Below are 25,954 nucleotides of genomic sequence, written 5' to 3' on the forward strand. Positions count from 1 at the left end.
AGTGTAAAGCATAATTGAAAATGTTCTGTTTGAATGTCAAACCTTTGCCTCACGCAGAAGAAAGAAAACAAGTTTACATTCTCGCGATGTTTATTTCTGGCGCTTTGACGTTTGCGTGATTTTGTGAAGCAAGGGATGCGCAGGAGCTTGTACGTTATACCTGCGCAGTAGCTAGCTCGACATGGAAATGCGCCCGCGTTGAACTCTAGCAAGAAGACCTCGTAGCTAGCGCAACTAATTCAGTAGAGACGGTCCTTCACACTGAAACATTTGTGGGTTTTCGACATTTGTGCTAAAAATACAAAAAGTATTCGCAAGAAAATCGGATTATTATGACAGGGCCGAGGAAGAGTCCCAACGGAAAAGACATCGCATTTTAATAGCTACTACTAGTAACGTTAGTACGTTACGACGGTCAACAACATCAGGTAACGTCAAGCTAGCTACGGTTATAACGTTAGTTACCGGTAGGTAGTTATTCTAACTATGCTGCCTGTTGATAGAATGGGCGGATTAGCTGCCATTAAGCACAACGGAGCAGTTAATCGGGTTGTACCCAAAATTGGCTAACGTTAGCTAACTATTTAGGTACGTTAGCTTGCTAGCTAGGCGGCTAATGTTAGCATAATGCTACCTCATGCCAGGTTTTGATTCACCCGCCTCACACGTTGCTATGACTTAACTATGTCTAACGACGTTACGGTGTATTAACTAGCTAACAAAATACAGGATGCTAACGTTAGCAAAACACCAGTTATTTACCAACATGTATCAAGACGTAACTGGTTTACTGCAGCAGCTCGTTGTCTAGCTAGCTGGCTAACAAGGCCGATTATATATTAGGTAATTTACTAACGTTAGCTAGCTAGTTAAGTCAACTGATGTTTCTGTAGTTTCTTGTAAATACAGTTTTCGCTACAGTCCCCAAAGGCACTGTCAACTAACTACACTAGTTAGTTAACTAAGCTATTACGTTAGCTGGCTAGTTAGAAAACTGACCTCGTTAGTAAGAAATGACATCGTGGTGTCGGATTGAACTCTTGTCCGAGAGAGACGGCTAGTTAGGGAACGTTGTACTAGTAAAGTTCGTTAGCTCAAATCAGAAGTCAAGGGTGTCAGTTCCCCTTGGTTTGCTTTAGCTAACTAGTTTAACGTTACATCACAGATGTTTAGATCGCGACAGTCACTTACTCTAAAATTAAGTACATAGCTCTGGATTTAGCCTAGCTAGTTAGAAGGACATTGTTTTGAACACGCTAGCTAGCTAACGTTGGCGTAGGCAAGGTGTGAAACCGACACATACACAGGTAACTAATTACGTTTTACATTTAATAGCTAGCTATATTTTAGCGTCTCGGAGATGCTCGTTAATTGAGGTAAGAGCATGTGAGTAGATACCATTTTATATCTACTTTGTTTTGGGTTATTTAGATGTCAGACGGTACTCGACTAGCTACTCCAATACTCTGTATCTAACGGTACCAAGCCTTGTCAATCTGCGCGGGAGTAGTCTCGGATTATTTTACATAGATTGCTATCAAGTAAATTAGCTAGTTAGGCTATTTGCTTGTGAAAAGGGTAGTATTTTGCATGACGCCTTGCCGTATGCATCACACATGGCATGTTATGTGAAATTATGAGGCTAGTCAAAGTAATCCATTGGTGAACGAAGTTATGACACTGACTCGATGTGGTGTTTTGCTTATACTGGACCGAACTCAGTCAGTGGCACAGAAATCTGTGTTAAATACTTACCTTTTAATGTACATCTATACAAGGCTGTCTAAGAGTGTTATCTTGTGGACCATGCACTCTTCATGGGGAATCAAGTGGGGAAACAGTAACGCAGTTTTAACATGGCAAACAGTAAACACACAGAGCAACATGCCATGTTGGCGCTTTCCGATAAGATGGTAATGGCCTACTAGATTCGCATCTGTCAACGCTTACACAGCACCAAGAGAAGGACATGCACACAGACACGCCTGCAGCTGTTATGCCAGCAGGCCCAGAGCCCAAACTGCTGACAAATGGGGACCATAACACAGCATAAATACCTCTTTTGTCCCCTTTGAGTGCCCTCTCATAGCCCCAAAGACAAAACCTAGTGGATGCTTGGAGAGGAACTGTTTTTTGTTCTCTTATGGTCTGATTTGAGCTCAGTTGCTGAGCGTAGTGCTGTCATTCTGTTACCAAACTTATCTTCTGCACTGTTCAAGTAAATGTGTTTTTGTAAAAATGTCAGTGGAAGTTCAAAGTAGTCCTTGTGCATAGTTGTATGGTTTGTTTAACTTTAGAATCATTGGTTTTTGTTTAGCATTTTAAAGTGAAAAATCTGAGTCTCCGCAACATAAAAAAAAAAAAAACATTGTAAAGTGGTTATCCCACTGGCTATAAGGTGAATGCACCTATTTGTAAGTCGCTCTGGATAAGAGCGTCTGCTAAATGACGTAAATGTAAAAATGTAATTCTAATACCGTGGAATTGCTGAGCAACAAGATAACCATGTAGGTTTTGACTTCCATATCTGCCTCAAACCCAAAGTTTTGAATATAGAAAGTTATCGCGAAGAATAACAAAAGTAATGCAATGTCAGTTTTTGTCTGTTGTGTACATAATGCAGTGAAATGTCATGTTCTGTGTGCAGTGAACATGCGTGACCTGGCTGCCCAGGTCACCAGCAGCCTGCTGCGTTTCCCGGGGGTGACTGTAGATGCTCTGGGGGAGGATGAGATCACCCTGGACACTGTGCTTCACGGGAAGTTCACTGTCGGTAAGTCAACGTGTGTCTGCACAACGGTGATCTCTCACTATCTGACCATGCTGGAGAGGATGGAAGTATGGCACATCCATGAATTAGGCCTACAGTGTCAGCAGCCTCAGTTCCCAAACATCACCAGACATAAGACATAAACAACCCAATGCAGTTAGGGTTTCTTTATTTTCTCACTCCAACTGAAATTGTGGGGAAACGTATGTCTGCCACTATAGCCAACTGTCCCATACCTTCCCAGGATTAGTTGTTTGCCGGAGGGACGCTTTGCATTCCTGCATTATTCAGTCTTAAAATAACAAAAAATACATATCAAACAGTCCATTCTCAGAGGAGGGATTTTACAATAAACCACCGTGAACCAGTAGGCCTAACTTGTCTGCTCCCTCTTCTCTACCTCACTGACGTGACCCTATCTGGACTCAGGTCGTAGCGCGCTGGCTTGGCTAGCCTGTGGGCCCCAGCTGGAGGTGGTCCATGCGGTGACAGGCGAGCGCCTGTCCGCCTACTGCTTCTGCGGCAGGGGGGAGCACCCCCCCAGTGTGCTGGTGGCCAGGGACTTCTCCTGGCTGAAAAGGACCGGGCTGCTGGTGGGCCTGGAGGAGGCCCAGGGCAGTGTGCTCTGTCTCTATGACCTGGGTATCTCCCGAGTGGTCAAAGCCGTGGTCATACCGGGCAGGGTGAGTGCTCTCTCTCTCACCATCTACTACTGTCGCTTACATCAACCGGTTGACTTGATTGATTTTGATGTCGACTGACTGACTAACTGATGATTGGCAGATCAGGGCCATCGAGCCCCTGGTGAGCTATGGCGGGGCCAGTGCCAGCACACAGCACCTCCACCAGAGCCTGCGGTGGTTCTTTGGCATGGCGGCGGTGGTCACGGACCTGGGACACGTCCTCCTAGTGGACCTGTGTCTGGATGACCTCTCCTGCAGCCAGAGCGAGCTGGAGGCCTCAGGTCAGCGTGTGTGTGTTTAACTTTACTGGCCCACAGTTCCTCTCAAGATTGTGAGAGAGTTTGACGTGTGTGTTTTCTCTCCCTCTCTAACCCACACCCTCCTCTGTTCTCTCCAGATCTGGAGGTGGTGAGTAAGTCCCTAGCTGAGATCCCCCGGCTGCGTGAGCAGGAGACACGCCAGGGGAGACACCTCTGTCTGCAGCTGAGCAGCCCCACGGGCACGGGGGCCACGGCTCTGCAGTACATCCCCCGCACCAACCAGCTGGCCGTGGGCTTCTCCGACGGATACCTGCAGCTCTGGAACATGAAGACGCTCAAGAAGGAGTGAGTTGACGACCCAGGGATGACATGGTGGCTATGGTGTAAACCTTCAGTTATAGCTTTTTCTGACTTTCTCTGCTGTGTTCCCCCCCAGGTATCACTCCCAGCTGGAGGGCGGCAGGGTGCCAGTGTACGCCTTCACATTCCAGGAGCCAGAGAACGACCCCCGCAACTGCTGTTACCTGTGGGCCGTCCAGTCTGCCCAGGACCAGTGAGTTCTCCCTCCCACCTGTCTGCCTGCTTGAGCCACAAAGTTCCAGACCGCTTGGAAGGGGTCATAGAGTGCACACCAGACCAGGATGTGATTTCATTTAAAGTGTTTTAAATACTTGAGGTTGTTTTAGCTTGTCCAGGAAAATGGAACCAGTGGAATCATTTCAGCTCCATGTGGGCTCCCAGCCCCTTCCCCTCAGCCCCACACCCCTTTGGTATTCACATATATATGAGAGGACTGGATCAGTGAAAGCAGTATGGTGGAAGCTCCACACTTTACAGCATGTATGCAAATGTAGCCTCGGTCCATTGAATGCAGCTATGGTACTCAGCGGTCATAGCACACTGTTAGGCTCAGGATTGGCCTTTATTTTGCATAAATACTCATGCAGCCTTAACCACCTCATGCCAATGCACATGACTTGGTGTAATTGCTGCCCATTAACACATCTCCTTCTCTATCTCTCTCGCTCTCTTTCTCTCTCTCCAGTGAGGGGGACGTGGTCAGCCTCCACCTGCTCCAGCTGGCCTTCAGTGAGAGGAAGTGTTTGGCCTCAGGAAAGATCCTCTATGAGGTAACCTTAATATCAACCTTCTAAGTTTTTACCTCAATGATTTTGTTCTGTCGAACTGAAATAAGTAGCTATTCCCGCAAACCGGGTCCAATTTCTGTTCAATGCACCTTTTGTTTGGTAAAGGCTCGGTACTGGCTGTCAACCGGATGTTCATGGTCAAGTGTTTTGACCGCAATCGTGGTTTTAAAGCCCAAAAGCTTGATGGTTTCCAACAGTCCTTCTCAATGTTTCTCAGCCCTGAAGATTTAATTTAGTCATCTATTATCCCAATCATACTTATTTTTTACTTAAATGTGGTGCTTTCACTGCTTTGAGACCTTTTAATCTTTCCGTTCACGCTATATTAACATTAATGCTCTCTTCCCCTCTCTCTCTCCCTCCTTCTCTCCCAGGGTCTGGAGTACTGTGAGGAGAGGTACAGTCAGGAGCTGAGCAGCACAGCCTTCCCTCTGAGGGCTCAGGCCACCAACACACGCCTGCTCAGCTGCCAGACCATTGAGAAGTTTCGACACCACCCTGACAGAGACGACAGCATGAACGAAGGTACCTCTTCCTTCAACTCATCCCAACTCTACTCTTTTCAGGATTAGATTGGTGTATCAGTGACCAGAAAAGCTAAAAAAAAAAAAAAAAGCATGTGTTCTTAATTACCTATGTGGGTGGTATTCACTTACTAGACACCAAACGGAAGAAAATGGACCGAAAAGGAGAGGGGCAACCTGAACTTGTCTAATAGGAAATGCACGTTTGTTTTCCCGTTGCAAAATTATTTGCCACAGTGTGCACTAATGAATGCGACCCTGGAGGAAAAAGGATGTATGTGGTTTCATTGTTGTGGTCTCTGTTGGTACTAAGGCCTCCTTGTCTCCTCTCTCCCCGGTCAGTTGCGTCTCCAGACACCAGCGTGTCCATCTTCAGCTGGCAGGTGAAGGCCTACGGACAGGGCAACCCCTCCACCTACATTGGCGTCTTTGACATCAACAGATGGTACCACGCACAGATGCCTGACTCTCTGAGGTAACATTCTGACATATAAATAACCCATCAACAGCCGCCTAAATTGCATGGTGTGCCCAACTTCCCCTAATACCAGGCGTTCATCAATCAGATTATTTGTTATTAATTCTGTTTTTTTGCATGTAGTTGGTTGAGTTTTTTTCAAACAAGTCTACTTTTTTGTTGGGAAATCATTTTATAGGTTGATAGAACGCTGTTACGTGATTACATTAATATGAAACCTGTGTGTGTGTGTCAGAACGGGGGAGTCTCTGCTTAGCTGTCCCTACCTGGCCGTGTGGTCTCTGGATTCAGTGGTGGAGATGACGTCACCCTGCCCCATGCTGGACGTCCTTGTGCACGAGCGCAGCCTGAGCCGCGGCCTGCCCTACACCTGCCCCCCGCCAGAACAGTTCTTCAACCCCACCACATACAACTTCGGCAAGTTAGACACACACTGCAAGCCTTCTCACACGACACCCTGAGTAATTAGAAATGCATGTACCCCTTTAAAGCCATTGAGATTGGTTTAGTAAATGTTGTCATGACTTGGTCAATTGTATTTTTCCTTGTAACAGATGCAACATGTTTGCTCAACACTGGCCTCGTGCACTTAACTTGCTCTGGGTATCAGAAAGAGGTGAGTTTATCCCTACATTTTTGGTGTATTTTCTCAATCTCTATCTTTGCAAAGATGGTGACAGTGTATTCAGACCCCTTGACTTTTATATTACAGCCTTATTCTAAAATTGATTACATTAAATATTTTCCTCATCAGTCTACACACAATACCCCATAATGACAAAGCAAAAACAGGTTTTTAGACATTTTTGCAAATTAATAAAAAATAAAAAAACGTATTTATATAGGTTTTCAAACCCTTTCCTATGAGACTCGAAATTGAGCTCAGGTGCATCCTGTTTCCATACCTTTATGGTAGAGTGGCCAGACGGAAGCCACTCCTCAGGAAAAGGCACATGACAAGATTCTCTCTGGTCTAATGAAACCAACATTGAACTCTTTGGCCTGAATGCCAAGTGTCACATCTGGAGGAAACCTGGCACCATCCCTACGGTAAAGCATGGTGGTGTGAGGATGTTTTTCAGCGGTAGGGACTGGGAGACTAGTCAGGATCGAGGGAAAGATGAACGGAGCAAAGTACAGAGAGATCCTTGATGAAAACCTGCTCCAAAGTGCTCAGGACCTCAGACTAGGGCGAAGGTTCACCTTCCAACAGGACAACGACCCAAAGCACACAGCCAAGACAACGCAGGAGTGGCTTCGGGACAAGTCTCTGAATGTCCTTGAGTGGCCCAGCCAGAGCCCGGACTTGACCTCGATCGAACATCTCTGGAGAGACCTAAAAATAGCTATGCAGCGACGCTCCCCATCCATCCTGACAGAGCTTGAGAGGATCTGCAGAGAAGAATGGGAGAAACTCCCCAAATACAGGTGTGCCAAGCTTGTAGGCTGTTTTTGCTTTGTCATTATGGGGTATTGTGTGTAGATTGAGGAGAACCCCCCCCCCCGATTTTAATCCATTGTAGAATTAGGCTGTAACGTAACAAAATGTGGAAAAAGTAAAGGTCTGAATACTTTCCGAATGCACTGTACATATGGCTAAAATGAAGAGTTTCAAGTCATCCATAGTCCATACAGCAGGATGTAATCTTGTGAATTACATTAACTTGTCTCTTGCTGTGTCAGACTCTGAGCTTCCTGAAGAAGGCTGCTCCCTGCTCCAGTGACGTCATCTCAAACGGCTACTCCCGCTGCCTGATGTCCGGCCTGCTCTCCTCTGGCTTGGCTGACGTGCAGCCCTCCAGCCTCTCTCAGGTACACACAGCTTCTGAGAGGTTGACGGTTACACCTTTTTGCTGTACCAACTATCCAGTGTCTAAAGGTTTTTAGGAACTATTTTATCTATGTGGATGCATTAGGTCATGAATAGAGCTCCTAGGTGAAGGCGGTTTCTAAACGTGCCAAACTCTCTCCCTGGTCAGGAGGAGCAGTTGGACGCCATCTTGTCTACAGCCATAGAGACCAGCTCCTTGGGCCTGATCACCAGCTGTATCAAACAGTGGACCGCTGAGGGTGAGACACTGTATAACACACACTGGCACCCTGTTAGTTAGATCAACTCTGGCTTCGTCTCAATACTGTGAAATGGCTTCCTCTCCTCATCTCCTCTACTACATGTACACTGATCCGAACACACAAAACAGATGAAAACCGTAATGGTGGAATCGCTTGCCAAGCCCAGTTCACTCACATCCTTGCAGATGGAGGAAAGGAGACGAGGTGATGGAGCCAGTTTGGGTTATTGAGATGTGCCCCTAGATTGGATTTCTCTCTAACGTAACATGGTGGTGTTGGCTTTCGCAGAGCAACCAGGCTCTGCGGTGAACCTGCGCTACATTCTGGAGTGGGCCTGGAACAAGGTGGTTCACACGAAGGAGCAGCTGGATGGCATATGTGAGTGTTTCCTACAGTGATCAGTGTCAACACCTTGTTGATCTTCTGGTTTACATCGATGAGAATACTCATGGCTGCGTATTTGGTTTTTAACTGTAGCAACTTGCGGCTGTGTTGTCAAACTTAATTTCTTCAAGCATTTTGGGATTTGAAATGTTTTCCTAGGCAATATATTTTCTTAAAAGTGAGGAGGTCCCGCAATCTGGGCTGTGTTTTCTGATTTCCATCCGCCCTTATTCTGTGTGAGTGTTTCTCCCCCCAGGTGCTCCCCTGTTTGACAGCTCGTCTAACTTCACGGACTCCCCGACCCTCCAGCTGCTGCAGCACAGCCAGAGGCTACTGGGGAACCTCAGCACCATCTTCCACTGTCTGCTCAGCGAGGCACAGGAACTCACTCAACCAGGTAAGCCTAATTCAGACAAGGGGCACCGTTGCTGGGGGGCTTATTCATTTAAATAGGAAGCTGGGTGGGGGCGTTGAAGCACTGGTTGTTGACCGAGCAGAGCAGCTCGCGGTGCTCATGCACCTGAATGTCCATTTTCTCTGCAGAAGCAAAGTAGCAATCTCAATATTTTGAGAGGCAGCGAGGGGGTCACACAAGTGTCTGTATTGGTGGCTTTCACTCCCAGTAGTTAGATCCCTTAATACACACACACACACACACACACACACACACACACACACACACTTTAAGTGCCTTTACATACCATGTCATGATGAGGCAGAATTGGGTGTTGTAGAACTAGACTGTTGTAATGCTGTTATTTGTGCAGGTCTGCTGGGTCTCATCAATAAGAACCAGGTGTCCAGCCTCATCTCCCAGTACGCCCAGGTGGTCCTCTGGTTCTGTCGGACTGGACTCCTGCCCGAGGGCTCCGGTAAGACCACGTACTGTGGTAGCACTTCAAACATTTGAGTTCAGTCCATATTCCATGCCACCTTTTGGAACATTGACCACTTTCATCATGTACACCAAAAGTAGTGCAATTCATAGGCAATAAGGTGCCATTTCAGATGCAGCACTAGATGTCCACTATTATAAATAAATAATATGCCATTTAGCAGACGCTTTTATCCAAAGCGACTTACAGTCATGCGTGCATATATTTTTGTGTATGGGTGGTCCCGGGGATCGAACCCACTACTCTGGCGTTACAAGCGCCGTGCTCTACCAGCTGAGCTACAGAGGACCATTATAGTTGTAATTCCCCTCTCAACCAGATGAGGACGCTGTGCAGATCTCCAGGCCCTTCTACAGCTACTCTGTGATCCAGAACTACTACACCATCCGCAGAGAGGAGCTGCAGCAGCTCTCCAAGTGAGTGCTGTTCACATCACATCAGACCATTCACCCGCAAGAGCTGGTTCAGGACTGATGGTAAAACGCATCAACAAGAAGAGATGGGAAAAGTTTAACTTAGTCCCTTCAGTGTCATTCTTCTGAAATGCTGCGATTATTATTCTTTTTTGTAATGTTGTATACAGTAAGGGTGTTTCTCAAAATGCATACTACCGTGCTCCGAGCACGGGAGCCTTGGAGTATGAGTCCAAATCAAAGTATCCAAACGGAGCACGGAGGGCGCTAAACGAATGCGTACTCCGTTTGTACTTATTTTGAAGTATGTGTCTACGCAAGCGTCATCGGCAATCTATACGAAGAAATATGACACCCCAACGTTAAAAATGACTCACACTAGCCCATAATAAGTCAATATGGCTAACTGGCTAGCTACTACTGTTAGCTAGATAGCCACAAAGAATTGGTAGCTAGCTACCTACAAATGTTTAATCTACCTTGCATAACATTAGTTTTAGGTCATTTTTGCCAGTTTAACTAGCCTGCTAGCTAGATTATTACTATTCGCACATCTATCTGATTAATTATGAAGTAAAACGTTTACTTTGTGTACATCTTGTTTCGTCTATTGTTGCCATTGTCCTGGCTGGAAGAAGGTTCAGTGAATGGGGAGGTGCAGCGTGATGTAATACAGGAGTGCGGGTGCTTCTCAAATGGAATGTTTTATGCTTTCTTCACGCTCTTGTCCTCACGAACGTCCTCTGAGCATGAGAGCGTGGAGCGCAGTAGTATGTATGTATATAGAGAAACCCCTTATATTTGGTATGCGTGTTTGATATTAGTGTCCATTTTCCTTCATGTTTCTACTGCGGAGCCCTACTGTGAATGAGACTATTTTGTGTTGTTTTGGGAAACTAATACATTTTATGTAGGACCACCTCAACCACCATCAATATTTAGAATGAAACCATCTGTGTTCTTCTCAGGGGGAAGTGGTGTGCAGACTGCCTGATGATTGACGGCTTAGTCGCCCAATGCGGTGATCGCTTGGTTGACCTGTGGAAACGGGACGAGGGCGGGACGGGACAGTATCCACCCCCTACGCTACATGTAAGCATTTGGTACCTGTGCATTCACGCACACACAAACACATGGAGCCAAAAAAGGATCGAACCCCCTACCTTGAGCACATACTCTGACTGATTTCATGGAATTCCATCTAGAAGTAGAAATGGGAGAACAGAAGCTAAAACACACCTGGATGTGGGATTTGATCTTCTCTCTGCTGTCCACAGGGCCTGCTGGACATTTACCTCCTGGAGAACATTGATGAATCTGCTAAGCACGCCATCGTATCCTTTCTCTGTACTGGGTTCCCTAGCAACCATCTTACTACGTATTCATATCAGGGAGTTGGTTTGATTTGAATTGCCGTGTCCTGTCCTTACACTCCTAACCCACACTAGCACCTAGACTCTTAAAATCCACCTTACACATACAGACCCACTCTCCCGCTTACACACACACACACAGTGTAGTGAGATACAACACTCTCCCTCTCTCTGTGTGTGTGAGCCTTGACCCCCCCCTCCCCCCAGGTGATCTACCTGTTGTTGGATGTGATGTATTCCTTCCCCAACAAGAGTGGTGCGTCTGTGGAGTCCTTCCCCACCGCCTTCGCCATCCCCATCGGTCTGGTCAAACTGGTGCAGGGCCTCTGGCTGCTGGACCACCACGACCACCAGGTACGCGCACTCACTCTCGCTCTCATTCACTCACTACACAAGAAAATACAGGGTTATAGCCAGTCACATTCATTTAGATATAAGACTGTATATCTGGAAGTTAGCATTTAGCGAGGATAGCGTTTGGGTTGTAATGGGGCCTTTTCTCCTCAACTCAAACCTTGCATTTAGTGCAATGTAGGGAACCTTTTGGACTTCAACAATTTAGCTATTGATTAGCATAGTCATACAATCCAATGTGGAATTTCTAATGTACAGTGAGGGAAAAAAGTATTTGATCCCCTGCTGATTTTTACGTTTTCCCACTGACAAAGAAATGATCAGTCTATAATTGTAATGGTAGGTTTATTTGAACAGTGAGAGACAGAATAACAACAAAAAAATCCAGAAAAACGCATGTCAAAAATGTGATGAATTGATTTGCATTTTAATGAGAGATTTCTGGCTCCCAGGTGTCTTTTATACAGGTAATGAGCTGAGATTAGGAGCACACTCTTAAAGGGAGTGCTCCTAATCTCAGTTTGTTACCTGTATAAAAGACACCTGTCCACAGAAGCAATCAATCAATCAGATTCCAAACTCTCCACCATGGCCAAGACCAAAGAGCTCTCCAAGGATTTCAGGGACAAGATTGTAGACCTTCACAAGGCTGGAATGGGCTACAAGACCATCGCCAAGCAGCTTGGTGAGAAGGTGACAACAGTTGGTGCGATTATTCGCAAATGGAAGAAACACTAAATAACTGTAAATCTCCCTCGGCCTGGGGCTCCATGCAAGATCTCACCTCGTGGAATTGCAATGATCATGAGAACGGTGAGGAATCAGCCCAGAACTACACAGGAGGATCTTGTCAATGATCTCAAGGCAGCTGGGACCATAGTCACTAAGAAAACAATTGGTAACACACTACGCCGTGAAGGACTGAAATCCTGCAGCGCCCGCAAAGCACATATACATGCCCGTCTGAAGTTTGCCAATGAACATCTGAATGATTCAGAGGAGAACTGGGTGAAAGTGTTGTGGTCAGATGAGACCAAAATCGAGCTCTTTGGCATCAACTCAACTCGCCGTGTTTGGAGGAGGAGGAATGCTGCCTATGACCCCAAGAACACCATCCCCACCATCAAACATGGAGGTGGAAACATTATGCTTTGGGGGTGTTTTTCTGCTAAGGGGACAGGACAACTTCACCACATCAAAGGGATAATGGACGGGGCCATGTACCGTCAAATCTTGGGTGAGAACCTCCTTCCCTCAGCCAGGGCATTGAAAATGGGTCGTGGATGGGTATCCCAGCATGACAATGACCCAAAACGCACGGCCAAGGCAACAAAGGAGTGGCTCAAGAAGAAGAAGCACATTAAGGTCCTGGAGTGACCTAGCCAGTCTCCAGACCTTAATCCCATAGAAAATCTGTGGAGGGAGCTGAAGGTTCGAGTTGCCAGACGTCAGCCTCGAAACCTTAATGACTTGGAGAAGATCTGCAAAGAGGAGTGGGACAAAATCCCTCCTGAGATGTGTGCAAACCTGGTGGCCAACTACAAGAAACGTCTGACCTCTGTGATTGCCAACAAGGGTTTTGCCACCAAGTACTAAGTCATGTTTTGCAGAGTGGTCAAATACTTATTTCCCTCATTTAAAATGCAAATCAATTTATAACATTTTTGACATGCGTTTTTCTGGATTTTTTTGTTGTAATTCTGTCTCTCACTGTTCAAATAAACCTACCATTAAAATTATAGACTGATCATGTCTTTGTCAGTGGGCAAACGTACAAAATCAGCAGGGGATCAAATACTTTTTTCCCTCACTGTATACTGTGAGTTATATTTAATAGAATGATAAGTTGGTAGATATTGGTAGTGATAAAATGGTGTCCTCCAATTGACACCTGACCTTTGACCCCCCTCCAGAACTCCCTGGAGCTGCTGCTGCACCCCACCGCCTCCCCGTCTCTGTGGGGCTGGCAGCACGGTCGCGTCCTGCATGCTCTCATGTGCCAGGGGCAACATGGGATCGCCTTGCGCTACCTCCACGTCATGAAGCCCCCCCTCTCTTCCACCGCTCAGGCCCAACTCTGCCTCTCTGTGCTGCTACACAACAGGTGGGTGCTATAGGGTGTGTTTGCTAGCATCTGTGCTAACAGTGACGGCATTGTGAGTTTCTTTTCCTTATACGGATAACATAACATGTCTGTGTAACCCCTCTCTCCTCCTCCTCTCCATGTGTGTAGGTGTCTGGTGGAGGCCTGGGCCATGCTGAGGCAGCACTCCAACAGGCTGAACACGGAGGAGTTGTTACGGTTCCTCTACGAGACCTGTCAGGAGCTTGGCCTCATGAAGGAGCTGCTCAAACTTCCCCTGGGCCTGGCTGAACAGGTAGAATGCCTTGTTCCCCCAACTTTCCTTTCTACCAGGCCCAAATCACGTCCCTGGCATGCTCATCAATAAAATAAAGTTTTTCAAGTTGTGCCGATCCTATCCCTGAAGATGTATCTGTTTGTTTGTGTAGGAGTGCTTGGAGAGGTTCTTGCAGGGTACAGGGGGTCTCCAGAACAGAGAGCTGCTAATGGTGCACTACCTACAGCAGGCTAACTACGTCCCCGCCCTGCAGCTCAACCACACCCTCAAGATGAACATGGTGGTACGTACACATTTACATTGATTAACCTTTAAATAAACCTCATGTTTATTCATACACTTCACCAATACACAGAAAATATGCAACTAGAAATGTAGTGCGAGTTGGAATGAGACTAATACAAATTTTAGAAATAAGTCACCCTAACGTGTATTAGTGTCAATATGATGGTTGTATTATGGTGTGGTGTTGCTGAATTTTGCCGTTTAATGTTTCCATTTCGTTCATATATCTGTTCTCCAGAACGAGAGGGATCCCAAGCTGAAGGAGAGAACCAACACTAGGAACTCTATCCTGGACCAGTACGGGAAAGTTCTTCCTCGGGTCCAGAGGAGGCTGGCCACGGAGAGAGCTAAGCCGTACCACCACCCCTCCACCATCCTCAGAGAGGGTACGGGATCTCACCCCTCCTAGCTTCTTATTACGCTGCTGTGCACACGCTTCAAGGTTAGATTTATGTTTTCAGCGTGACCCTTGACTTCCATAATGTGTGTTCTTGTTAGTGTCGCGACCACAGCCGCTGTCGACCATCGCCAAGCGGTCGGCCAATGAGAACGTGCTTACCAGAGCGGCGTTCATCAACAGTGTCCTGTCGAAGATCGAGGAGGTGTGGGTGGGGAAGAACCCCACGCCCCAGTCCACCCCACTCAAGAGGTGAGACCCCACCGCCCTGTCCCAAACCCACCCCTATCTGACTAAGATGTAAGTAAGTGGTAAAGATGGGTTTTCCACCCCTGAATTTGATCTGTTCAATTGATTGAGTTGTTTTCCCCCCTCTCCACACCACCCAGCCCCAGGGCAGTGGAGGTGCTGTGCCCCAGCCCCCTGTTCCCCTCCCGGGATCTGCCCGAGGCCTTCGTGGGCACTCCCATCACCATGACCTCCAAGAGGAAGTCCAGGTAGGGCACACGCCGAACCCCAACTTGACATATTCCTGTCTAACTCAGACTTTCACGTTAATCATACATCGATGTCAATGAGAGATTTGGGTGGAAGTTCGAGTTATGTACATGTTTCTCAAATGTGTACATGTATGGTATGAAAGATGAGCTATAAATGACGTACCTCTAGTCTTTGGTATAAAGGGGTTTGACGTGATTTCGATACATCTGACATGCTTTCCTAACCCCTCCTGTCCCTGCCCCCAGGCTGCTGGACCTAGTGGTTCACCCCTCTCAGACCACCCCTCCAGAGGGGTCACGACCCCTGCTGACACCCCCCAGGGCGGCCAGCTCCTGGAACCCCCCCAAAAGCATCAACAAGGCCCCCGAGCTCAGCCTGCTGCAGACCCCACAGGTGGTCAAGGTAAGACTCAGACCAAGGGGAAGAGCGTTGACTGTCCCCACTGTCACACATGCTCCCACATCCTAGACACTGACGCTCACTGGCACGATGACTGGAAATCCTCTAGTTTTATATCTTGGTTGGGAATTAACTCTTAACTCCTACTAGAAGTCATGGATGGTCCTGGACACCACTGTGCCTGAGACCTAAGTATGCCTGCGGCATTGGGTTGTCAACTGTGTTTGTGTTTGAAACTCCATTGACTGTCTGCATGGTTGTTTCGTTCCCATAGCGCGCGCGAGCCCTTGCGGCGTCCGGTCCCGTGTTCTCAGCCTTCACCCCTCAGTCCATCCTGAGGAGCAGCCTGCGCCCCACCCCCGTGGCCACCCCCTCTGCCTCTCCCGGGCGCTCTGTCACCCCCCCGCTGTGCCCCAAGGAGAGCCGCATCACCTTCATCGAGGAGACGGCCTCGCCCAAGCCAGAGAAAGGCCCCCTCTGCTGGAGCAACGGGGTAAGACACCCGGACCGCTGGGCCTTATTTAGCAACAGAAGTGGAATTGAGAGATGCTTTCTTATGAACAAACATTAACTGTTCAGATACTTTACCCTTGTGTATCATGTTAATGATTTCATGAATTTCTATGTTTTGTACTCTACAGATCGCAACCGAAAATGAGATTAGCCTGCTGACCAGAGGCTCTCCACTCTCCAAGGTTGGACTGGAGACCTGGACCTCACACCCTGATGAGGAAGAGGAAGAGGAGGAGGTGAAGGTGACACACGTGAAGTTCCTGCCACCACCGGTCCGCGAGCCACCAGAGAGGGGAGAGTCTGAGAGTGGCTCCTCTGTCCAAGAGGTCACCATGGTAACCACATTGCCTAGCACGTTGCCAGGACGACTCAGCCTAGGCCTGGAGACGAGCCAGGCCTCTGTCCTTTCAACGGACACCACCCTGGAGTTCCATGATGCACCTCTGCCTGAAGACCTGGAGAGGGAGGAGGAGCTTCAACAGCCAGCCAATGAAGTCACAGACGAGGAGGAAGAAAAGGAAGTGGTGGTTAACCTCAAAACTCCAGCAGTACTGGAAGCCCAGCTCTCAAAGGAGGAAGTGCAGCCTGCAGCAGCCAATGAGCTGACTCTCCTCCCATCAGTGGAGGAAGGGCAGAACAAGGACCAGGAAGTAACGGAAGAGGCGGTCAACAGCCAAGAGGAAGTGGCCGAAGAGGAGCCGGACCAGGAAGTAGAGCAGATGGAGGTCAGCCCCGAACAGGAAGAGGCTGAAGAGGAAGTTGTAGTCGAACCAAGACTCACACGGGCAGTAGAACCAACTCCTGACACGGAAGTGGTTGAGGAATCTAACCTTAGTCAGGAAGTGATTGATATGCTCAACCATGAGCATGAGGTGGAGGTGGTGGAAGAGGAGGCTCCCAAAGAGGATGAATCACAACCCACTGAACCAATGGAACCTGTGGATGCTACGGAACACACTGGTGAGGGTTCCACCCACCTGTGAGGACTTCACTTAGCCAGGATCTTACAGCCGCTCCAGTAGCCAAATGAAATACATTACATTCATGTCCTGCTTGGTTTCAGCTCTGTGTAGATGATGTCAAATTATTCAAACAGGAGTAGTCTGAGGCAAAGTGAACACAATGTGTGTTCAATCAAAAACGTTAATGGTCTTGAGGAACAGTTTAGATCTTCCTCACTGTGCAAAGGTGCAACCATTTGAGGTGATTTGATAATGTACAGCGGGCCTGTGAGTGTGAGCTCAGTGCAGGTAACCACAGTGAGATGAAGTGACAGAGCTAAACCTAACTAAATTGAATACTAAGCTTAGAAGAGTTACACAGACACGGACTGATCATGATGCAGTTGATTTTAAGCCTTCGATGACCTGGTTGAATCCTCTCTCTCATGACATGGTTGAATCCTCTCTCTCTTGCTCTTGTAGATCTGGACGAGTTTGTGGAGCGCCATCTGTTTGGCAACGACCTGTCTCCGCCCCTGACCCGCTCTGGCATCCACAAGGCTTCTGTCAACTGGACCTCCTTCAACAGGTACGTCCTGAAGTGCATCCCAACAACATCATTGGGTGTATATGTGCTTACAACCATTTATTGATGTTAAAGCATCTTGAATATCATTAAACCTCTCTCTCCCCTGTGCAGTGAGCGGGTGTGTGATGTGGTAAAGGAGGAGGAGTCTGCTCCTACAGCCGTCCCCCTGGCCCTCACCACCCAGAAGGGTGTGGCGTCCGTACCTGCTTCAGACCCCACGGGCACCGACTCCCACTGTGAGTGATCTCTCACCTCTTGCTCATGACCTTTACCCCTTGACTCTAGGTCATGCGATCAGAGATCTAACGCAGGCCCACTGTACGAGCTACAACCACAAAGGATTTTGTGTTTTGATTGGCCGGCAGCGGAGTTGACACCTCTGTGCTAATACCGACCAATAATGGTCTGGAATGCTCATAATAGCTAATGTTACCTTTAGTGAGTGTTTGATGGGGCTCTTCCCTCCCTATAGCTGTAGTGATCCTGAACGACAGTGAGGAACTATCTAGTGCTGTGTCGGAGGAGGAGGATGAAGAGTCAGATGCTCCTGCTGAGGAAGACTCGGGCAGCGAGGTGGAGGTCATCGAGGAGGTGCAGGGGAACGGGAGGCAGCGAGCCCCCTTGCCTCCCCCCTCTCTCTTTCTGGACCAGCTCCCACCCCTGCAGCCACACCCCCAGTTCCTGCCTGCCCTATCGGAGCAGGACGCAGCTGTGCGCTCATTGGTCACTCCAGAGGCAGACCTAAAGGTAAAACTGTCTTATGGAATCCTAACTCAGTCATGAAAGCAGTGTGTAGACCTAAATGCTGTGGGTGACTGATGTTAAAAGTTGTACGTCTAATGGCTTATTTGAAGAGCGGGTTAAAGTATTTTGTTTTGTGATTGTGATCCTAGGTTGTGCTCTATAAATGTTCTCATACATCTCTGTGTGTTTCCCCTACAGATGGTGGAGGATGACATAGAGGGGGAGGTGGTGGTGGTGAGGCTGGGGGTAGGAGGAGATGAGGGGGTTTGTTACACAGAGCTGAAGCCCTCCACCACCCTGCTGGTTCCTCTGGAGCTGGTGGAGGAACAGGGGCAGGCCCTGGCCGATGGCGCCCGCCTGGGGCTCACCGAGGTGGTTGAAGGCAGCGAACCAGAGGTACCCCCCTCTGGAGCCCACAGCAGCTTCTCTCTGATGCTGGAGGATGGGGATGACGATGCAGACACTGTACCACTGGAGGTACCACTAGAACCCAGTAAGCATCTGACCACAGAGGAGGCAGATGGAACGTCGGACACACCTGCGGCCGACCCAGAGGTCATCTGCCTGGGCACGGACAACCAGGACACCCCCCTGGCTGACGCTGAGCCCCTGCAGGAGCAGGAAGCTGAGTTGGACACCCTGGAGGGGATGGACACCTTGGGGGGGATCATGGATAGCTGGACGGAGGCAGAGACTGGTTTAACTGAAGCCATGTCAGTGGAGAATGTTCCTCTAGTCACGGACGTCCTGCCTGAATCCTCTAAGGCTAAACCAGCCAGATCAGCTGAAGATGTTGACACAGACCATGTAGAAGAGCCAGATGAGATCCCTGCTGACTCTGGACCAACTGAAGAAGAGCAGTCTTCATCAGTCCTGGATGAGAACGAGCAGCCCAACGGAGCGAGGGAGGAAACAGAAGAGGTGACTGTCTCGTGTGCTTGTCGGGAGGAGGAGATGAAGGCAGACGACGTTGAGCTGGAGGCTGAGGAAGAGATAGAGGAGTACGTCTCTGTCCCTGCAGACCTGCTTCTGTCTCAGGTAGAAAGCAATGGACCCATCCAGTCAGACAACCATGAACCTGCCCACGGAGAAGCCATAAGCGAGGTGGCAGCCATACTTGAAGAAGAAATAGCTCAAACCAGAAAGCCCTCTACAGCCAGTGCGGAGGAGAAGAAGCCGGACAAGACCTCTAACAGCCAGTCTGAGTCTGTGGAGGAAATATTGGTGGGGGTCAGGAAAGCCCCATCTACCCCGATGCGCAGGGCCACCAAGCAGAGGAAGATGATGGTGAAGTTCACCTCAGTGGAGGCAGAGAGGCCTGGGTCAGAGGACCAGAGGCCGGCGGGACCGACTGAGATGGAGACAGACTCTCAGGTCCCGGTCACACCCAGACGGATCACCAGGAGTGGCCGGCACGGCCAGGACTCCAGGGTTCCCGTCACGCCTCGCCGAAGCGCCCGTAAAACTGAATCCCAGCCAGAACCGGAGCCTCAGCGAGAGCAGGAGGAGAGGAAAGGGGAGGAAGGGGTCCTCATCACAGAGGCAGCTGTGGTCCACTCCAAGCCCACCCCGACCAAACGGCGCACCTCACAGAAGGCCACTCCGAGGACGGGAACCCGCCAGACCAGGAACACCCAGGTGGGGAGCGACGAGGAGCCAACAGCCACAGATGAAACGGCCAACGAGGTGTCAGTTCTGTCTGTTACACGCAGCACTAGGAATAGCCGAATTGGAACCAAGACCCCAGCCAACCAGACTCAGCCAGTGGTCCCCCAGACTCAGCCAGTGGTCCCCCAGACTCAGCCAGTGGTCCCCCAGACTCAGCCAGTGGTCCCTGAGGAGGAAGAGAAGAAGGGGAATGATGAAGGGGCCAAACAGTGGCCTAGCAGTCCAGGCAGGGTGACCCGCAAGTCAACCCGCGCGGGCGTGACCCTCGGCCTCTTCACCCAGGAAGAGGAAGTGGTTTCCCTGACCCCTCCCCGCAGCCGGAGGAAGACGAGGGGCGAAGGCACCGCCGAGAAGACTCCCTCTGCACTCGCCCTGGATGACCCGCCCCTCAGCGGCTATCGTCGACCAACCAGGAGCCGCATGTGGAACCACCAGGAGGAGGACCTTCCCCTGTTGGAGACGCCGCTGGAGATGGACTCCGTAACGCCGGTGGCCGACGCCCTCATCCAGAGACTCCGTGACGAGGAGGCCAAGCGGGAAGTGGATGAGTCTACGGTCGTCACAGAGATGGTGAGAGCCAAGAGGAGAGTCACCAAGCCGTCGGGTCAGCGGGCGCCCTCTCCACCCCCGATGGGAGATATAAAAGTGCCCAAGGCCGACCAGGGAAGCCCTGTCAGGGACTCGTTCATCTACTCACCACCTCGGAGGAGAACCAGAGGTAGCTAGCTCCTTGCTTTTAGCACATTGTTTGCTTGTCAGACTTTGTGGTTAGAAGAGGAAGGTTATTCTGTAGTTCTGGCTTTCTTTCACGCCTTTTCATCTTCTGTCTGACAGGTAGCAGAGTAGAGTCGCCCGGTCAGAATGACGTGTCTGCGCCTCCCGTTACTCGTACCAGGCGGCCGGTGGACGCCACCGCAGCACAGCCTGATAACAAGGTTTGTTGATCACATCCTTTAGACTGAGACTGATGTTAGACAAGACAGGACTGGCAGGTTCCATTTCCCGGTATTCACAGGTATGGACGGACTGTCTAGGTTTACACAACATGGTGAAGATGATTGCTCAGCCTAGCCCTCAAATACCATAACTGGTGCCTTTGTTGTATTTCACTCACCTATCCCGTCCTCTCAGATCTGTGAACACAGAGGAAGTAGCTAGGGGCTGAACTGGTACATGGTCATTTGGTACATGTCTGGTTGCTGTTAAGCTAAAACCATATTCAAGCTTTGTCTCTGACTCTGTATCTTTCTGTTGCTCAGGACAAGAACTCATCAGAAGACGATGTGGAGAAAGAGATGGCTGCTGCTAAAACCAGAGCAACAAAGAGCCGAACAACCAAGTAAGTTCTGTGTTCCTCTACACTCCGTCTGCAATGTGAATGCTCTAACCCCACCAGGGCAAAGACATTAACGCTTGTCCTCTTGTCCGGTACAAGTAATACAAAAAAATCACATCACAATATCTAACAATTACACAGATCACAATTGCATCAGAGGGGCCAACATTGGAATAATATTCAAATCTTTTTTTCCATGTACATAAAAAAGCCTACATGTGAAAGTGTAGGTGATATGCATGTTGGCTACAGCCTCATGTCCAAACAGATGCTGACATGAGGGAGGCGCCAGAAAATGTAGCCAAACTTTAATTATACTTTTAATTACATATAGGCTAAACGCCAGTCATGTTTGACAAATATAATGAAGGATAATTAACATTAACGTCTAAAGGCTTGATTCTGTTGACATACCCGAGGCAAGGTTCGTTCAGATCAAATGGTCACTAGACCGGAGAGTGAAGGACAGTGCCTGTGGCGCACCGCACATCACCCACCTTGAATCTGAGCGGAGGTGGTCAGCATTTTGAAACTATTTAACCATAAAGTTCATTGTTTAAAATATGGATGTTTTGTCATTTTATGAAGCATGACTTGTTTCAAAGTAGCCTAGCCAAAATACGACAATAGAAATGTTGAGGGAATTATTTCATAAACACTTAATATGCCATTGAAACCAGCATTGTTCTCATGTTCTATTGGTTTTCAAATCAATGTTGTTTTATTGTCCAGCAGTCAAAGGCATAATCCTAGTCATAATAGTAACACATGCTAGTTGATGCATCTTTAGATCTCCCCTCTTTCTTAATTTCTAACAGATATTTTCATCTGTCACATGAAACCACTAGTGTGTGCGGTGCGCTTTTGAGAGCTGCGTTTTCAGAGAATTGCATTTTAGAACATTCACACTTAACCTACAGCCATGTGCTCATTGTTGAGCTTATAATATGAAGAAATAAAACTATCAACATTTTAAGCTAAACGGTCTGATCTGTTTCATCAGCCTCATTGCTTTTACATTTTTCTAATGTGCAGTGGTTGTATGAATTTTGGATCTGTCGTCCCAGAACTTTCCCAGAGTCTGTTTCGAACCGTATAAATATTTTTTTATTATACAATGGGACGCCCTTAATTTCAAGCCCTGGAGGGAATTATTTTATGAAGATGTAAAATATGTGGTTTTTTGGGGGGGTGAGGGGGGAACAAGTGACTTGAGCTTTTGGACATAAATCTGTCCTACTTGTCCAAAGGAAAAGTGGCTAAAAAAGTTTGTCAAGCCCTGCCCACTCCCACTCTCTGTCTGTTTCAATGAGTCACAATTAGATGACCTTTTCTCTCTCATTCTTCTATCTCGCCCCCAGGCCCAAAGCAGCCCCCGCGCCCCCTCCCCCAGCCAAAGTGGATCTGATCTCTCCTATGCCCAGCCCGGCCGAGCCCGCCCCGCGTGCCACGAGGAGGCTGTTGGAGGAGAACGACGCCCCCGCCCCCCGGATGAACCTCCGACGCAAACGAGTGCTGGAGGCAATCTTCCCCAAACCTGTCACCCGCAGGAAGAAGCTATGATCGGATGCCATTTTCACCCTGAACAAACTACAGCATCAACCTGGAATCTTACAGACTCAGTCAGAACTCATGGGGTGAATATCCCTGTCTCCTTTCCTTCATCTGAACTGGCCTGAAAAATAGGATAGTGAAAGCAGTATGATGCCTACTGGGTATTTGCTTTCCAATACGCTGTAAGGCAGATTAAGAAAAGGAGACTGAGAGGAATCAATTACAGAGACCGATGAAGGGGCCAAACAGCGGCCCAGCAGTCCAGGCAGGGTGACCCTTGCCCTCTTCACCCAGGAAGAGGAAGTGGTTGCCCTGACCCCTCCCCGCAGCCGGAGGAAGTCGACCCGCGCGTGGACTGGACTCCTAACTTTACTCTGAGGAAGAGATTTGATTCTCCTTTTCTTTCTTTTAACTGTTGCTGCCTGCTGTTTTGTATTTTAAGACAGACAACCAGTAGAGAACATATTTGAAAATAATTAATCAAATTTAATTGGATATTGATAATTTTATATAAATTATTGTTATGTTTACAGGGAGGAAGACTGATGGACTTAAACACCAAAAAAGAGACATTGTTTTTTATTTCTGGAGAATTTGTACATTTCTATAAATTGATGCATATGTAAATAGTCTCTTTTGCCATGTTATGAATAAAGTTGAATACTTGTGAATGATCTGTTTTTTAATTTTGATCATGTTTGGGTCATAATAATGATGCCAATGTCAGCCTTAAGACAATTATGTAAAGTTAATTGCTGTTTTTCGAATGATTAATTTGCACTGATTTAGGTAGTTTGGGCTTATTTTCCTGTACTGTATCACTAACATGTATATAACCTACACAGTGAATCCACTGGGGCTGATAAGGCTTGTTGGCTTGTTTTAAGGTCATTTATTTGACCAGCATAACATGCCGATGAATGTCTTATTTACAATGACTGATCTTTGACAATATGGTAAAGCTGAAGTATTTCATTAATACTGTGTGGAGTTCTTGTCTCTGTCCAATGTTCTGCTCTCACCAGTAAGCACTACTAAGCAAGTACTAAGACTGGATCCTGGTTGGCTAGAAACTTTGAGTACATTTAGTAGTGGGACACGAGTATTTGAATTGTCCCATTTTGACTTATGACCAATTTAAGATCAAGGTCAGATCGAGCTAGATAAGACAATTAAAATAGGGCAATCATGGCCCCAGAGTGACAGAATTATGGCAGTATAAGACTAATGGTGACTGAGGGTTCAGGGAGGTATTAGTACTGGCTCATATGACAAAAGTCAACTGTGTCAGTAATCTTTATAAAGGTTTGTGTGTCTAGCCTTTATAAATGGCTGTGCGTGTCAGTAGCCTTCCTGAAAGACTAGCTTTCCTTGATAAAAGGCGCTGCGTGTGTCTATAATTCATACAGGGAGATGCAGAGGGAAAGTGATCACCTGGTCTTACTCTGGTTACTTAGCTACTCCCCTCGGCTGCATCTCAATAGTCTAAAGTGGTCTTCACGTGTCCTCTCCAACTGAACTATCTGAAAATAAAGGCTTGGTGAAAGCAACATGGATGATGTCTTTCAGGACATCTTTCACCTGTCTGGTTCTAAGGCTTCTCATCAATGCAGATGGAGGAGAGAAGACAAGGACGAGGAAGGCGCTCTAGACTGTTGAGATGCAGCCCTGGTGCTACTGTCAGTGGGTGCAGGGTGTCACCCAACCAGTCCCTCACAGGAGCAGGGAGGATCATGAGGGCTAAAGGAGCAGAGATGCCATACGCGTTTGACCCTTCAACAAGGTCAGTTCTGGACAGATCTGGGATGTTAATAGTTTTAGTTTTGTCTAGTATTTCTCTAGCCTGGGTGCTGGTCTGTTTCTGCTCTTCTGCCAACACCTAATGGAATTGTCATGCCAAACATTTGTTTAGCTTGCCAATGACAATTGAGTAGGCAAAAGCACAAACAGATCTGGGACCAGGCTACTATTTCTCTCTCCTGCTTTTTCATTATAATGTGCTGTATTAGGCCAATCTGCACTGTGTTTTGTGTGCAATGTTATGCTCCACCAATACTATACCTGCTTCACTGGTCCCCCGTCTCTCCCCTTCCATCCCCAGAGAGAGGGGGACGCGGGTAGCCGCTGTACCCTCTCCATGGCCTCCAGCACCATAAACATCCAGGACCCTCGTAATGGCCAGAGCCCTTGATCCTTCTGCTTCGACTACACCTACTGGTCTCTCTGTGGCTTCACCAGAGACTGATGAGGCCTGTACGTACCTGAGGAGCCTGGAGGAAGATACGCTGACTGGTGGAGGGGGGAGGTTGTTATGAGAGGAGAGGAGGAGAAGAGACCGCTCCTGCCTGTACATACCTGAGGAGCCCAGAGGACAAAATGCTGAGGGAGGAGGGGGAGGAGTTGTCCCTCAGGGCAGTAACTCCTTCTGTCCTCCCTCAGGGCAGTAACTCTGTATGGTCTCCCTCAGGGCAATAACTCTGTTTGGTCTCCCTCAGGGCAATAACTGTCTGGTCTCCCTCAGGGCAATAACTCTGTCTGGTCTCCCTCAGGGCAATAACTCTGTTTGGTCTCCCTCAGGGCAATAACTGTCTGGTCTCCCTCAGGGCAATAACTCTGTTTGGTCTCCCTCAGGGCAATAACTCTGTCTGGTCTCCCTCAGGGCAATAACTCTGTCTGGTCTCCCTCAGGGCAATAACTCTGTCTGGTCTCCCTCAGGGCAATAACTCTGTCTGGTCTCCCTCAGGGAAGTAACTCTGTCTGGTCTCCCTCAGGGCAATAACTCTGTCTGGTCTCCCTCAGGGCAATAACTCTGTCTGGTCTCCCTCAGGGAAGTAACTCTGTCTGGTCTCCCTCAGGGCAATAACTCTGTCTGGTCTCCCTCAGGGAAGTAACTCTGTCCGTCTCTCTCAGGATATTTGGTATTTTATTAGGATCCCCATTAGCTGTTGCGATAGCAGCAGCTGCTCTTCCTGGGGTCCACACTGAACATGAAACATTACATAATACAGAACATTAATAGACAAGAACAGCTCAATGACAGAACTACATACATTTAAAAACGGCACACAGCCTACATATCAATACATACACACAAAATATTTAGGTAAATAGGGGAGAGGCGTTGTGCCGTGAGGTGTTGCTTTATCTGTTTTTTTTTCAAATCTGGTTTGCTGTTTATTTGAGCAATATGAGATGGAAGGGAGTTCCACGCAATAATGTCTCTATATAATACTGTACACTTTCTTGAATTTGGGGACTGTGAAAAGACCCCTGGTGGCATGTTTGGTGGGGTAAGTGTGTGTGTCAGAGCT

At 48.0% G+C, this 25,954-nt stretch overlaps 1 protein-coding gene across 1 annotated transcript; it reads left to right on the top strand.

Moving 5' to 3' along the window:
• The first annotated feature begins 181 nt into the window (after positions 1 to 181).
• LOC311146144 (protein ELYS-like) lies at positions 182 to 23,622 on the top strand. The gene is made up of 36 exons (XM_084182621.1): positions 182 to 428; positions 2,648 to 2,773; positions 3,200 to 3,453; positions 3,554 to 3,734; positions 3,851 to 4,058; positions 4,150 to 4,266; positions 4,759 to 4,843; positions 5,236 to 5,386; positions 5,728 to 5,860; positions 6,099 to 6,280; positions 6,418 to 6,479; positions 7,547 to 7,675; positions 7,843 to 7,933; positions 8,225 to 8,314; positions 8,577 to 8,717; positions 9,088 to 9,192; positions 9,536 to 9,632; positions 10,598 to 10,721; positions 10,907 to 10,963; positions 11,210 to 11,356; positions 13,270 to 13,460; positions 13,590 to 13,734; positions 13,868 to 13,999; positions 14,240 to 14,387; positions 14,500 to 14,650; positions 14,788 to 14,895; positions 15,145 to 15,301; positions 15,573 to 15,791; positions 15,940 to 16,771; positions 17,236 to 17,341; positions 17,453 to 17,577; positions 17,814 to 18,088; positions 18,284 to 20,471; positions 20,588 to 20,688; positions 21,013 to 21,092; positions 22,451 to 23,622. The coding sequence occupies exons 2-36, from the start codon at positions 2,653 to 2,655 to the stop codon at positions 22,650 to 22,652; spliced, it is 7,635 nt and encodes a 2,544-aa protein (XP_084038747.1). The 5' UTR covers positions 182 to 428; positions 2,648 to 2,652; the 3' UTR covers positions 22,653 to 23,622.
• Positions 23,623 to 25,954: the final 2,332 nt, after the last annotated feature.

This window comes from Coregonus lavaretus (assembly GCF_964263955.1).
Source record: "Coregonus lavaretus genome assembly, chromosome: 18".
Classification (NCBI taxonomy): domain Eukaryota; kingdom Metazoa; phylum Chordata; class Actinopteri; order Salmoniformes; family Salmonidae; genus Coregonus; species Coregonus lavaretus.